This window comes from Sorghum bicolor, chromosome 1 (genome assembly GCF_000003195.3).
Source record: "Sorghum bicolor cultivar BTx623 chromosome 1, Sorghum_bicolor_NCBIv3, whole genome shotgun sequence".
NCBI lineage: Eukaryota > Viridiplantae > Streptophyta > Magnoliopsida > Poales > Poaceae > Sorghum > Sorghum bicolor.
The window spans coordinates 77,274,666-77,289,535 of NC_012870.2; the positions used below are offsets into that span (position 1 = coordinate 77,274,666).

Genomic DNA, 14,870 nt, shown 5'->3' on the forward strand with positions numbered 1-14,870 from the left:
AAAATTCCTCGTCACATCGAATCTATGATCGTATGCAGGGAGTATTAAATATAGATGAAAATAAAAACTAATTATAGAGTTTACCTGTAATTTGTGAGATGAATCTTTTGAGCCTAGTTACTCCGTGATTGGATAATGTTTGTCAAATAAAAACGAAAATGCTATAGTAGGCAAAAAATGAAATTTTTTGCGAACTAAACAAGGCCTGCGTTCTGACAAGACTTGCTGACAACTGGCAATGAGCTGTGTACATAGCTCTCTTTACCTTTAGGACCTTGTTTAGGTCATGTGAAATTTTTTTGGATTTTATTATTGTAGCACTTTCGTTTGTTTGTGACAAATATTATCCAATCATAGATTAACTAGGGTCAAAAGATTCGTCTTGCGATTTACATGCAAACTGTGTAATTAGTTTTTTTTCGTCTATATTTAATGCTTCATGCATGTGCCGTAAGATTCAATGTGACGAGGAATATTGAAAACTTTTTGGTTTTGGGTGTGAACTAAACAAGGCCTTAGTTCACCCAAAAAACAAACATTTTTTAAGATTTTCCGTCACATCTAATCTTGCGGCACATGCATGGTACATTAAATATAGATGAAAATAAAAACTAATTACATAGTTTGCCTGTAAAATCACAAGATAAATTTTTTAAGCCTAGTTACTCCATGATTGGACAATGTTTGTCAAATAAAAACGAAAGTGCTACAGTGTCGTTTTTCCAAACCTAAACCTTATTTAGTTCCAAAAATTTTTGGTTTTCGATACTATAGCATTTTATTTTTATTTGACAATTATTATTCAATCATAAACTAACTAGGCACAAAAAATTCATCTCGTGATTTACAAACATAGGCCTTGTTTAGTTCACCTTGAAAACCAAAAAGTTTTCAAGATTCTCCGTCACATCGAATCTTGTGGCACATGCATGAAACATTAAATATAAACAAAAACAAAAACTAATTATACTGTAAATCACGAGACGAATCTTTTGATACTAGTTAGTTTATGATTGGATAATATTTGTCACAAACAAACGAAAGTGCTACCGTACCGAAAACTTTTCACTTTTCGAAACTAAACAAGGCCATACTGTGCAATTAGTTTTTTTTCCGTCTAGATTTAATGTTTCATACATTTACCGCAAGATTCAATGTGACGGAAAATCTTGAAAAGTTTTTGGTTTGAACTAAACAAGCCCTCAGTGGCATGCGACTTGCGTTCTTAAAGCTCAGAAAATAAACTGGTCCATCTCTCCCATTATATTCCTTGCGCCCATCATTTGATCATCAAATGCAACATGATCCATAAATGAAATGTACAGCCTACACAGGAGTATTAGTGTCGTTTTACGAGACAGCGTTTATTCGACGGCAAATGCTGACGGAGGCAACACCGCGCCCCAGATCAAAGTACCATAACCATCACAGGGGTAACACTGTTTATGAAACGTTTCAGTTTATACTTCCCTCCTTGCGTGGTTACAGTAACTAGTTTCCTTACAAAACATATCACTTCACATATGGAGTTGGAGTATACGCAAATCTTCAGATACTGTAATCTTCAGTGTGAGTACAAACGCGGGCACAAATGCCAGATCAGATACTGTAATTTCCAGTGTGAGTGCTCGATCAGCCATCTTCAGACCAAGGCTGCTGAATAACTGGAACCAAAAAAACAAGTGGCAATGGCTAATTTCAACAAGTTAAAGAACTGTCATGAGTGAAGTGGATAACGTTTGGGCAGGATTGCTATACAAACAAGGAGGTGATAACTGAATTCAACGAATAACCTATCATGCCTAGTGCTAGTGGAGCCACTGGGCAGCTTCAGATTTCCCCAGTGCCAAGTGGTTTCCTCGAAGCATCACCAGAAGCCCAAGCTTGGTAGTCTTTAACAAGCTGAAACAACGAAAAAGGAAATCATTTGAAAAAATATATAAAATTTAAAGACAATATTTATGGAAAATGTTGCTCATGAGTCGCGACCATCCCTAGACTCAACGTAGTTCCATATGGCAATTAAACATATATCTTTCATCATATATGGCTCTTCTTTTTAGGTCATGTAGTTCATCATGTATTAGATAGCAAGTAGAACTGAAAACTGAATCATTGATTGGCCAGTAAAAATAGATAAATTGTGCACGAACAAATGCTATAGGTAAAATAGAGCAACCTTGGCTTAATAGGAATCCTTTTAAAAATGGAGAACTGTTCAATTTACAATAAAGTGAGAGGTAATTCTAGAAATATAATTTCATCTCAAATTCCTATATCAGTATTTTATCTTATAAACCAACTCATTCTTTACTGCTCTAACACAAATTCTTCTAGAGTTGTAATCCGAAAGAAACATGTACTGCTGCTTGGAAGAAAGAATGAAGGCTGAACTGAAGAAAATGTTAATAAAAAAGTAGATATAGCACGTCAAGTAAAATTAAACCAACCTGCTTTAGAAATCTTGGAAGCATGACTCTGAGTAACTGTTCAAGCACTTGCCTGCCACTTGATTCAATGGCTTCAACTGGTATTGCTCGAAATGGAAAAGGTATATCGATTGCAACCTGAAGATTATCAAAATAAGCTGACTATTGTGTTCAAATCAATGATGATTAAACTATGTAAGCTGGGAACTTGAGAGTGCCTACCTCTATTGTAGTATCTGATGTAAGCTGTTGAATGGTCGAATCTTGCGACCTGCTGCTGCAGAAAACCCTATTCGCCATGGAAGCTGCATCCCACAGCAAATCAAGTTAATGATATACTGGAACCAGGGTTAAATAGTAGAATGACGCTTTTTAAACCAAAACAGAATGCCGGGGTGGAGGAGATGAGACCCTGCAATGCCTCGGTCGTCCTCCTCAATGCCCTCAACAGCTCCTCGGTCCTCCTCGCGGGACACATCTCCGTCCTTCGTCATGCCAGGAGCAGCAGTGGCTCACCAGAAAGAAAATGTCCGCGCGTGTTGGAAGCCGTTGGGATGCAGGTGAGGTTTCGTGGGAGCTCCATCTCCCCCTCTATTTGGGTAGGTTGGGTTGATTTCTGGTGGCCACCAATAGTTTGGGATGGGAAAGGGGATCTGCTGGAGCAACATTTTTGGGATATTGGGGATCTGCTAGAGATGCTCTAAAAACCTACCATATTGGGGGAGTTGGCTCAAATAGTAGAATGACGCCTTTTAGCAAATCAAGTTAATGATATACTGAAACCAGACATGTCAATGATCGTTTTCAGCTTCTTTGAGCAGTGATTAGGTTATATTATTTAGAATCCATCGACTGGGCCAGTGATTAACAAGAATCAATCAGACAAGTATACAGTAAGAACGAACCTTACCTGAGAATTTATCATTTTGGGCCTCCACGAGCGGTGACCCCTCCAGCTGCAACCAAAACCAAATAACCATATCAGCCAGACACTAATCGGCTAATCGCTGCTCACAAAATAAACAATCGCAGCCATTATTGAAGCGTGAAGTTTGTATGGCGAAAGGTGCCTTGCAGGAGAGGAGGCGAATGCAACAGCCGTCGGGTTCCTCATCGACGCGGACGAGGAGGACGGGGCAGACCTCAAGCGCGAAGAAGCGGAAGCGGTACACATAGCACCGGAAGGTGGAGTCGTCGACGCGCTCGATGCGCTCGGCGTCCAGCACCGAGTACTGGCTGGCCGGCAAGCTCATGTACTCCGCTGCAGGAGGCAAACAGATATGCATCTCAAGCGACCACTCAACCAGCGAGCAAGTAGAGACCATGAAGTCTGGGGAGAGCTCGGGAGGGGGGAAGGCTCCGGGTACCGAGCGGGCGGGCCAGCTGCTGGACGGGGACGGACTCGGAGCGGCGGGCAACAAACCGCGCCTTGGGGGCGGACGATGACGACGAGACGGCGGATGATGACGAAGAGGAGGAGGAGGAGGAGGCGCGGACGACGACGCGGGAGCGGCGGAAGGCGGCGGCGAGCGGAGGCGGCGAGCGGAGTGACGCAGCCATTGGGCGCCTGCGTGCGTAACTGTGCCGTGCGCGGCCGCGGTGAGTGGCTGCGGGCTGTTGCGTGCGACTGCGTCCCCCACGGCCACGGGAGGAGACGATCGAGGAGGGAGGGAACTGGGCTGAGCCAGGACCAGGAGAAATGGAGGGGAATTTCTCGGTCGGGCTCGTGATTCCCCCCACCCCCCTGGACGACGGATAAGATGGATGGAGGGAGCGGATGTGGCGAGGCGTCATGTTCTCATTGGAGTGGACCTCGCGACTCCCAAGTTATTGGGTGGGGAGGGTGTCACTTGTGTTTAACCCAACGTGATAAAAAATAACTCTCGTATAAAAGCAATTCTAATTCAGAAATTAATTTCTATATATATATATTAATTACATTGTTACATAAATAATTTACTGATGTAACATACTATTTATTCATGAGAGAAACGAGAAAAGAAAGAAACCGAGTGTTATCAAGAAACGACATCTACTTAAGCATCAAGGCAAAAGAAACTATTCGTGATCGCAATAGGGAAGAGGTTTGTCATTTCAATGGATCTGGTGCGCCTTCAGTTCCCCCTCCATCGCCACCACCCCTCGCTCCTCGCACGCATCCCCAACCTCACTTCCACATGCACCTAAAATGATCTTGATGTCGCATAAAAGGGGTGAATAGGCGTTTATAAAAAATATCAACAAATAAAACTTGCAGCGGACTAGCAGACTGCGGAGCCTTCGGGCTGAAACACGGAACCTCCGAGACGCGGAACCTCCGAGAAGCACAGAGTACTCAGCAGCTGCTACAACTAGAGATCAAAAACTCAAATCAAACTTAAAGGTGTGTTTAGTGATGCCCAGTGGCAAGTCCACGAAGTACCTGCACTTATAAACACGTACAACCAAGTAGATCGAGTGGAACACAAATAATGCAATTCAAAACACAAAGAGCAAGACACACAATTTATCCCGTGGTGTAGCTCACCACCAAGGCTAGCTTAGTCCACGTTGTTGAGGAAGCCACGAAGACTTTGGGTCTCTTCCAATCCTATCCTCTTCTTAAGTTCAATATCGAGGTTAGCTTGAGGTTTCCACTATGATCTTTGGGTAATACAAACTTCTCGCGGCTCACCACAAGCACGAGAGCTCGACGAGCAACACGTAGCCATCTAGGAGGCTTCACCTCCAAGAATAACAAATGCGCAACGAATGCTTGACGCAGCCCAACAAGTGTTCAAGGGTTGATTTGCTCTTAATTGCTCTCAGACACTTGATTAACCACTAATCACTTACTCTCACAAAGAGAGGGGTTAGAGAGAGCTCTCACAAGGCTTAGAATAGGTTGGGAGTGAAATGGGAGTTAGCAACACGGCTAGGAGACGTGAGATGGGTATAAATACTCACCCCATAAAAATTAGCCGTTAGAGGTCAAAACTAGCTGTTATGACCTACAGACCCCGAAACCTCCACGTATAGGCGTGGAGCCTCCGTGGCCTGGAGCCTCGTGGGTCTCCAGGACATCAGAAGTCACCATACGAAAAAGTCATGACTTTTTACTCCGAACTTCATTTTTAGTAAATTTAGACTTTCCGAAAAGCTTGTTTCGAGGGCTTTCCAGCCTAGAAAAGAACAAGCCCTAAAACCAACAAGCGCAAGTGTTGTGCAATTGTATTTATCTCATGTTAGCACTTGGGTTTAATTAGTTTGAGCACTTGAGGCTTGTCTATGATTCATATTGCATTCCCCCTTGATAGTACGACATAACTATACTCAAGATAAAGAGAATATAACTATTTCAACCACTTGAGTCTTTAATGTCTTCATATGCCATTTCTTCTTAATATCTCTTCATAAGGGGTTGCAATTACCTTTGTCTCATTTCTTTGAGCAAATTCATCTTGAGCATGTGACTTGAACTATTTCCATACATATGAGTTCAATTCATGGCTTCAAATCACTTAAACAAATGATTTGGTTCTCAGCATAACATGATTCTTCATAGCTTGATTAGTTCCTCGACTCAATGCAAGTACTCTCTTCTTTACCTTAACCATGGTACCTCGGTGCCCAAGACATCGCTTTCCCTTCACCTTCGCTTAGTCTCTCGAAGCCCTTTCCCTGCTATTTTTCACCTTATCAAGGCATACTCAAGTCACATCATATTAAGCATCCATTGAAAAATATTTCTTTAATATTATGATCCTTGCTTGAATTAGATTGTTTCTATAATCTTCCAACACAATGATACTCAATTTTGGCTTTCATTTCAACATTATGTAGAGTACCATCAAGCTTGTCTTCTTGTTGAACCTTTGATATATCTTGTTATGCAATATACTTAATTTTCTGTTTAACACTTAGCAAACTTATTAGACTTTCAATGGTGTTGTCATTCAATTCACCAAAACCCACTAAATGGCTAGATGCACTTACAGCACCCCTGACCCTGCTCGCGCTGCCGCCATCGCCGCCACATGCGGAGCTTGCGAAGCACCATGGCTCCCACGCCCCACCACGAAACTAGAACGTCGTCGCTTTGAGCTCGCACGAGTGCTATGTTTTTTGGTAGATAGGGAGGATGGGATGCTTGTCGTAGAGTTTGTTCGTTTGTCGAAAAAGTTATGGTTGAAAGTACTATTTGTTGATTTATTATAAGAGAAAAATACTGCTGAATAGATGACAGATTTGGCAGATAAGATTAAGCGAAACAGTAGTCCACTGGGGCAGCGTGCTATGTCATCAGCCTCTGTGCTTTCCACTGAGCCTCGGCACTTGCCAAATCATTGTGTTGAGCCTCAGTTGTTCCCCGACGAGGCCGCATGCCATGCTCCATCCTCTTACATGCTGCAATTCATCTCGTGGTACAGAAGATAGACATGACATAGAAAGCAGGAAGACAACGGGAAGAGTGTTGGTTGTATCATCTCATGATGAGTTATAAAAAAATGAAACCATACACATCAATAGTGCATCTCTAGATGTGCATTATCACAAAATTTAAGAATCAAACTCGTTTCGAAAAAACATATAAAAATAATAAATTTATTTCCATATGCACTAGAAGGCGAATTGAATTTTTGCAAAACGAGTTTAAATCTTAAAAATTTGTGACAATGCACACATATTGTTGCACTATTGGCGTACATAGTTTCAAATCTTTTAAAAACTCCTAAGTATGGTTTTTGCAAGAGTTTTCACGATTAGACTACCGAAGATGTGATTTACAACGAATATTGTCAGTCATGTTTGGACCTGAAGGTTCTTGAGTGCTTCATGTGCTATTCGTACCATTCCTCCAAATCATTCAGTTATCTAGCACCAAGGATCCAACAACATGAAAGATGAATGCATGTCTAATCTAATGTTGTTGCAAGATTCATAAAATCTGTACCTAATATATCTTGCACTGTATAAATCAAACATCTATCTTTTATCTACAAAAAGTACTTGGAATATATATTATTCATATAATGATCTCTACCATTTACCAATCTATAAATTTGTGCCATATATATTATTTATTCCCTCTATCCCAGATTATAAGTCATTCTAAGAATCTTGGAGAGTCAAACCATCTCAAGTTTAACCAATTTATATGGTAAGATATACTCCCTCCATCCCAAATTGTAAGTCATTCCAATAAATTTGGAGAGTCAAAGCATTTCAAGTTTGACCAAATTTATATAGTAGGATAATAACATTTATGATATCAACTAAGTATCGTTTGGTTCTTTATTAATTATATTTTTATAGTATATCTATTTGATGCCATAAAACTTTATAATTTTTTCTATAATTTTGCTCAAACTTTAGATGCTTTGACTCTCCAAGATTCTTGTAATGACTTACAATTTAGGATGGAGGGAGTAATATTTATGGTGTCAACTTAGTATTATTACATTGTTCATTAATTATATTTTTATATTATACCAATTTGATGTTATAAATATTTGTAATTCTCTCTATAATTTTGGTCAAAGTTGAGATGTTTTTACTCTCCAACATTCTTGGAATGACTTACAATTTGGGATGGAGGGAGTATTAATTATTTTCAAATATTTTACAACCCTTAAGATAACATATATTTCTGTAAAACCTTTGTCAGCTATAAGGCCAATCTCACTAGGGATTTCATGTCATATATTCTAATACATTCAAATTTTGAAAACAGTGCAGAAGATTTTTATCCTCATAAAACTCTTTCTACTCATATGAAACTTTTTATCATCCCTTCCTTTATTAATAATGTATCACATCAACATAATTAATGCTCATAAAACTCCAAAACTTTGTTGAAACTGATCTAACATGCTCACTTTCCCTTGCGCGATAGCGCGCACTTTGTACTAGTGTTGCCAATAAAATGAGGAGCATCAGATGTTCTTGCGTCGGTGCCCAACTGTACTCGTCCTCCTCGGCTCATCTTCATTGGCTGCAGTGATATTGTTGGAGTCAACGTGTTGAAGGTAGATGTTGGCGGAGAGGGTATATGGCCTTTTTTAGTTGCGAATTTTTTAATTGACTATTATAGTATTTTTGTTTTATTTAACAATTAATATTAAATGATGAATTAATTAAGCTTAAAAGATTCGTCTCGTAAATTATATATAAACTATGCAATTAGTTTTATTAATCTATATTTAATACTCAGTGTATGTGTCTAAACATTTGATGGAATGAGAGAAAAAGAAAATTTTTGGAAACTAAGCAGAGCCTATCCGCCTATGTAATTTCAATTTTCGTTCAAATGTGAAGGGGGACAGTCCAACAGACAACTTCCTGCTCTGGTTCCTTTCCCTTAAGGTTGCAGTAGATGCTAGATGTTGGATCGAAGAAGAGCTTGGTGATGGTCGATGCGTCAGCATAGATATCGCCAGCCAACCTCTTCTTCAATTAGCGTTTTTCCATGTCTTCAGCAGAAGCATACAAACGGTTTTCCAAGTTACATAGAAACTTGGCAACTTTATATAGCTTTGAAGTAACTCATTATAGGGAAAGCGGCCATCACAATAAGTTCCTTGAAAACACAATCATTCCAACCAGCAACCCAAATATACAAGAGAATACCGACAAGTCCATCTTATACCAAATAAGTAGCAAGCTAAGAAGCCAGTTCCCCATCCACTGGGGTCGGTAATATCAGTGCTTATCAGCAGAAGCATACAAACGGTTTTCCAAGTTATATAGAAACCTGGCAAATTTATATAGCTTTGAAGTAACTCAGTATAGGGAAAGCGGCCATCACAATAAGTTCCTTGAAAACATAGTCATTCCAACCAGCAACCCAAATATACAAGAGAATACCGACAAGTCCATCTTATACCAAATAAGTAGCAAGCTAAGAAGCCATCCACTTGGGTCGGTAATATCAGTGCTTATTAGGGTAGGGGCGGTAAGGATGGTGATAGCCAAACGCAAATTCTCCAGGGTCTGGATGCAGCGCATCGGAGCGACAATAGCACATTTCACAGACTTCCGCCATATTGTTATGTCCACAAGCAAATATCTTCTGTACGCCAGGACGTGGAATACCAAATCGACAGTAGCATGTCTTGCAAAAGGAATCCACTGCAAGAAAACACAGGAAGGCAAGCAATATCTAAAAATGAGTATAGTGAACGATCCTGAGGTCTCTGGTGTGTGAGAGGATGGGGAGGAAGAGGGAGGGGCGGGGTTCATACATTTGCCACTAGTACGTCTAGCCCACCAAAGAGGGTACCCCAAGACACTGTAGGCTGGTTCCTCTGAAAACAGAAGGATCAGCAGAAATTAATTTAAACAGAAAACATTAATGTCACTAATGAGGTTTATATATACCAAATAAATACATTGAATGCATCATCATATTCATTCATGACCTATGATAGCACGGGTCCTAAAATATACACAAAGGTGGATCCGGGGCATTCAGCGGTAGCTTTTTTCTGCAAAGGCAGGAGGGTGCTATGGTATTTGCCAGTTTTTACCTACACTTGGCACTAGCAAACAGATGCATGATCTTCCAGCAAATACATACGAGAAACTAGAAGAGAAGATGCATCAAGCTGTAGAGAAGTAGAACATACCTACGGGGGTGCATGTGACAACTCCATGGAAACTATTCATGTAAGCAAGCTCGTAGAAGAAGACAGACCGTGGAGCAGTAAGGAATGAGAAGACACCAGATCCCTTCTTCCGAGCCACGAAGTTCCCATGGGTCCAGCAAATGCCATTGTGCAAATGGGGATTCCGGGACGCGTTACCAAGAACAGGCTCATATTCATTGCCCTGACTCAAAACCAATCCAATCATTCACAGAGTAAGGAGGAAGTGTATATAGCAAGATAAAAGGGGAAAAAAATGCAAGTATACAAATAAGAAGTATATTCCCTGGAAAATCCACTAACTGGTTTTCATGTGTCAAACTGAAATAATTACTATGGTACTCCCTCTCCTTTCAAAACTAAGATAAAATGCTTTGGCTTTTCTAGATACATTGTTTTTGCTATGTATCAAGATATACTGTATATCCAAGTTCATAGCAAAGTTTTATGTATCCAGAAAAGCCAAAATGCATTATAATTTGGAATGGAGCGAGTATAAACCAAATTCAGAGCGGCAGTTTATCGTACATTGACACATTGTTTTTGTTATGTATAAGATATAGTGTATATCCAAGTTCATAGCGAAGTTTTATGTATCCAGACAAGCCAAAATGCATTATAATTTGGAATGGAGGGAGTATAAACCAATTTCAGAGCCGCAGTTTATCGTATATTGACACATTTAATGATCCGTGCACGCGATGCATATGCGGAGTAGGGTTAGACAAGGCACGAACCGGATGCTGACGGTTGTAGAGGTCCAGACAATCCTTGACAAGCTGGCGATCAATAGCTAATGTCTCGAAGCAGCCCGGCCATCCTTGTCTTCAATAGAAGAGAACGACATTGAAGAACACAAGCAAAATCGAAAACAGGATTCAGATGGAGGGCGGTGGAACGAGGAGTTACCGTTGAAGAATGTCGATATCTTCGAAATCCATCGGCTGATTGGGGCGGATGCGGATGAAGTTGGGATTTAATCGAACCAAGAATAGGCGCCACAGCCGCGCGAGGCGCGAGAAACACCCAGCGAGGCCCGAGAACCACCGCTTGGGTGGTGGCCGCGAGGGTATCAGTCCAAGGCTGGTCATCTTCTCGGTGTAGTCGATCATGTTGCGGCGGAACTCCTCCATCTTCACGGACGCCGCGGCGAGGGCGGCGGCGGCGTGCGGGTCCTTGGCATCCGGCGCTGGCACGACTGAAGACGCCGCGGCGGTGGCGCGGGGGGCCATGGCATCCGGCGCTGGCACGACTACGAAGAGGGGAGCAGTCTCCGTCTCCGTCTCCGTCTCCGTGAACGTGGCGCTATGCCGGTGCGACCGTGCGAGTCGACGACTCCGGGAGTCCGGGTGGGGGATGACGACGGTTCTTTTTCTTCCTTTCCCTACCTTTTATTTATAATAGAGGTTTCTATATGTATATCATTATAAAAATACAACGGATCTAGTATAAATTTATCTCCCGTGTAAACTATGCAAACTTTAATTTGGACTACAAGATATCCTAGGGGCACGGAGAGATTTGGTAATTTTACACTTAACCGTCCGCTCTTAATCACACTTTTACAAATCCCTCCTTACACCTCTCTCATGTCCTTCCTTGGATCAACATCCTACGGTCCAGATTAGAGTTTGCACAGTTTGTACGGGATATGAGTTTGCACTAGATCCGTTGCCTATAAAAATTGGTAATTATCTATAAGTCATAAAAAAAAGTTGAGTTTTTATAGGTGTCACTGCTCTAAACTATTTTGCCCTTTATATCATTTTTGTTAGATTTGGCTCTAACGCTGTCAAACCGCGAGTGTGAAAAGTCAAAAAATACCCTCAAGGCTGAATATATAATTACTTTTTTGAGCATCTCAATGATCTTAGGTCTTGTTTAGTTTGCAAAAATTTTTGTTTTTGGCTACTGTAGCACTTTCGTTTTTATTTGACAAACATTGTCCAATCACGGAGTAACTAGGCTCAAAAGATTCATCTCACAAATTACAAGTAAACTGTGTAATTAGTTTTTATTTTCGTCTATATCTAATACTCCATGCATGCGACCAAAGATTCGATGTGACGGGGAATCTTGAAAATTTTTGCGAACTAAACAAGGCCTTAAATGAAAAAACTCAGAACTCCGAAGTTATAGATATCGATAATATCTACAAGTTTTGTATAAAAAATATTTTTATTAAATTTTATAAAAGAAAATATGATTTTATAGATATTTAGACATGAGAGTATTTTTGACTTTTCATATCTGGCTGCTTTTAGTTCTAAGATCATGTACTCCGCTTCAGGAGGCAAACATACATGCATCTCAAGCGACCCCCTCAACCACACTACTAGAATCAACAGGTTTTCCTAAGATTTTTATCTTTTCCTAGGAAAATTTAGAGCACTCTAATGTAACGTCCTCTAGGAATATGATGTTTCCTTGGCACAAATCTGAAGATGGACCATCGAATGTGCGGTGCTTTCAAGTTTCCCTAGAAAATTTTAGGAACTTTAAGCATCTCAAAGAGACTTTGTATATTCTTTTTAAATGCTAGGAATAGCAATTTTTGTGAAAAACTACCCTCCAACAGCTTCTCTAAATGGTCATCCAAATATAGGCATTGTCTATTCCGGATTTTTCGCTAGCCAAATATAGAAGACGAGAATGACTCTCTAGAGTGCGTATGAGATTTACCAAAACTGTTGGAAAGTAAAAAAAATATAGAAAGCGATTTTTATGCAAATGGTTCTCTAAATGATGATTTAGAAAGTGAGATTTAGAAAGGCTCTTGGAGATGCTATTAGCAAAGTAAGCAATGTGCTGGACTTCTAAAATTTCAACGATTAAAAAATATACCGCCTCTCCCAAATTTCTCTCTCCTCTTCGTACCAAGCCTTGTTTAGTTTCCAATATATTTTGCAAAATTTTTCACATTCTCCATCACATCAATCTTACAGCATATGCATAGAGCATTAAATATAGACAAAATAAATAACTAATTACATAGTTTACCTGTAATTTGCGAGACGAATCTTTTGAGTCTAATTAGTCTATGATTGGACAATATTTGTCAAATACAAACGAAAGTGGTACTATTCTTATTTTGCAAAAAATTTTACAAGTAAATAATGCCAAACCTCTTTATCTTCTTCCCCATCCTCACAGTTGCATCTCACCCTCCTCTACCTTGTTCTCTCCTTTTTCCTATGCATCCAAAAATCCCCACAAACAAGCTCAAGTTAGGCCTTGTTTAGTTCAAAATTTTTTGGGAAATTGACACGGTAGCACTTTCGTTTGTATTTGAAAAATATTATCCAATTATGAACTAACTATACTCAAAAGATTCGTCTCGTCAATTCCGACCAAACTGTGCAATTAGTTTTTATTTTCGTCTATATTTAATACTCTATACATACGTCTACAGATTCGATGTAACGAGAAATGTAAAAAAAAATTGCAAAATTTTCTGGGAACTAAACAAGGCCTAGGTGCCCTGGCGTGAGGAGGAGGTGGTGCTTGGGTACAGGCTTGTCACCACAGCTGCATTCCGTGGTGGACGCGGAGGCACCGCACTTGCGGAGGTTGCGCTGCCTTGAGGCGGCGACGCGGCGTTCCTCTCGGCGGCGGAGGTAGCGGCGTCCACAGCACTAAGCATGGTCACGACAGCCTCCTCTCTTGCCGTGGTGAGCCTGCTACTTCCTGTCGCGACCTTGACGCTCTCCTCCGCTAGTTCCTCTTCGTCAAACGAACTTGCGCTGAGGATTCGATTCCAGAAGCAGAGAGCGGCAGCCGGAGGTGGAGAACTGAGTCCGCTTGCAGCTAGCTTTCTACTGTCCTCCCACCGCATGATTTTTTTATTTGTTCTGATATATTATGTGTGCTTCTGATTTTTTTCTTAATTTTAGTGTAAATGCCTAGGGTGCCATCGGATTGCTCCATCTGTTGGTCTTTGTGTAGCTTTGTAAAAAACAAATTGATTGTACTAATGCTTGTAACAAAGAATGATGTGTAATTTCAGTCCAAAGGAATAAATTTTGTTCATCATAAATGATTTTGTTGTGAGAATGGAATAATTGAAAAAAAGAAATAAAATAAGTATAAAAATAAAACTTATTGTATGTCTTTCCCTAGGATGAAGAAATGTAGGGAAACAACCTTTCCCCGTCATCAGCTGAGTCAGGTTCCCTATGGTTCAGACTTCATACGGAAAGTTTGTTTCCATAGGGTTTTATCAAAAACTGTAGGGCACTCTCTCTTTCACGTCGAATTCATCCCTAAGAAACTTTTCCTACCAAAAATCCTAGGGAACTGGTTTCCCTACCATTTTATAGATATTTCCCTAGGGTTTCAACTCGAAGGAAAACATGGAGATTCAGAGCCTGTTTGGTACAGCTCACAACAGCTTCATGAGCTGTTGTGAGCTGTTTTTTTTTGCCAAACACTTATTTCCAAAACAGCTTTATGGGTGAAGCTGTTTTTCCTCTCCTCTCACAAAGACATAAGTTGAATGAAGCTGGAAAAAAGTAGCTTATTGCAGCTTCTTCCTCATTTCTCTCTCTCAACTATGCATGAAGTAGTTGGTGAAGCTATTTTGCCAAACACTTTTTCTAAAACAACTCAGCTTCATCTAGAAAGTCACTTATGAAGCTATTTTCTAAAAAACAGCTTTTTTAGTGAAGTTGAGCTGTGCCAAACAAGCCCTCAGTAGTGCCAGCGAGCAAGTAGAGACTATGAAGTCTGGGGAGAGCTTGGGAGGGGGGAAGGCTCCAGGTACCTAGCGGGCGGGCTAGCTGCTGAACGGGGACAGACTCGAAGCGGCGGGCGACGA

At 40.6% G+C, this 14,870-nt stretch overlaps 2 protein-coding genes across 4 annotated transcripts; both read right to left on the reverse strand.

Annotated features, from left to right (window-relative positions):
• Positions 1,283-4,188, reverse strand: LOC110431929 (uncharacterized protein SYNPCC7002_A1590). 3 transcript variants are annotated; one of them, XM_021451753.1, is made up of 7 exons: positions 3,797-4,188; positions 3,500-3,690; positions 3,340-3,385; positions 2,652-2,734; positions 2,451-2,567; positions 1,803-1,902; positions 1,283-1,664 (listed from the first exon to the last, which is right to left on the reverse strand). In XM_021451753.1, exons 1-6 carry the CDS (start codon positions 3,987-3,989, stop codon positions 1,831-1,833), a joined length of 702 nt encoding a protein of 233 aa, XP_021307428.1. In that variant the 5' UTR covers positions 3,990-4,188; the 3' UTR covers positions 1,283-1,664; positions 1,803-1,830. The 3 variants fall into 3 exon arrangements, with proteins under 3 accessions (XP_021307428.1, XP_021307427.1, XP_021307426.1); XM_021451752.1 differs by having other exon boundaries at positions 1,794-1,902; XM_021451751.1 differs by having other exon boundaries at positions 1,312-1,902.
• LOC8080559 lies at positions 9,026-11,496 on the reverse strand. The gene is made up of 5 exons (XM_021461963.1): positions 10,964-11,496; positions 10,792-10,879; positions 10,037-10,238; positions 9,653-9,715; positions 9,026-9,539 (listed from the first exon to the last, which is right to left on the reverse strand). The coding sequence occupies exons 1-5, from the start codon at positions 11,284-11,286 to the stop codon at positions 9,340-9,342; spliced, it is 876 nt and encodes a 291-aa protein (XP_021317638.1). The 5' UTR covers positions 11,287-11,496; the 3' UTR covers positions 9,026-9,339.

Coding starts and splice junctions, on each gene's coding strand:
- LOC110431929 (XM_021451753.1), bottom strand. CDS start 3,989: ATGGCTGCGTCACTCCGCTCGCCGCCTCCGCTCGCCGCCGCCTTCCGC. Junction 3,691..3,796: donor GCAGCTGGCCCGCCCGCTCG/GTACCCGGAGCC, acceptor TGCCTCCTGCAG/CGGAGTACATGAGCTTGCCG. Junction 1,903..2,450: donor TTCCAAGATTTCTAAAGCAG/GTTGGTTTAATT, acceptor TCGTTGTTTCAG/CTTGTTAAAGACTACCAAGC.
- LOC8080559 (XM_021461963.1), bottom strand. CDS start 11,286: ATGGCCCCCCGCGCCACCGCCGCGGCGTCTTCAGTCGTGCCAGCGCCG. Junction 10,239..10,791: donor TCTACAACCGTCAGCATCCG/GTTCGTGCCTTG, acceptor GTTTTGAGTCAG/GGCAATGAATATGAGCCTGT. Junction 9,540..9,652: donor TAGACGTACTAGTGGCAAAT/GTATGAACCCCG, acceptor GTTTTCTTGCAG/TGGATTCCTTTTGCAAGACA.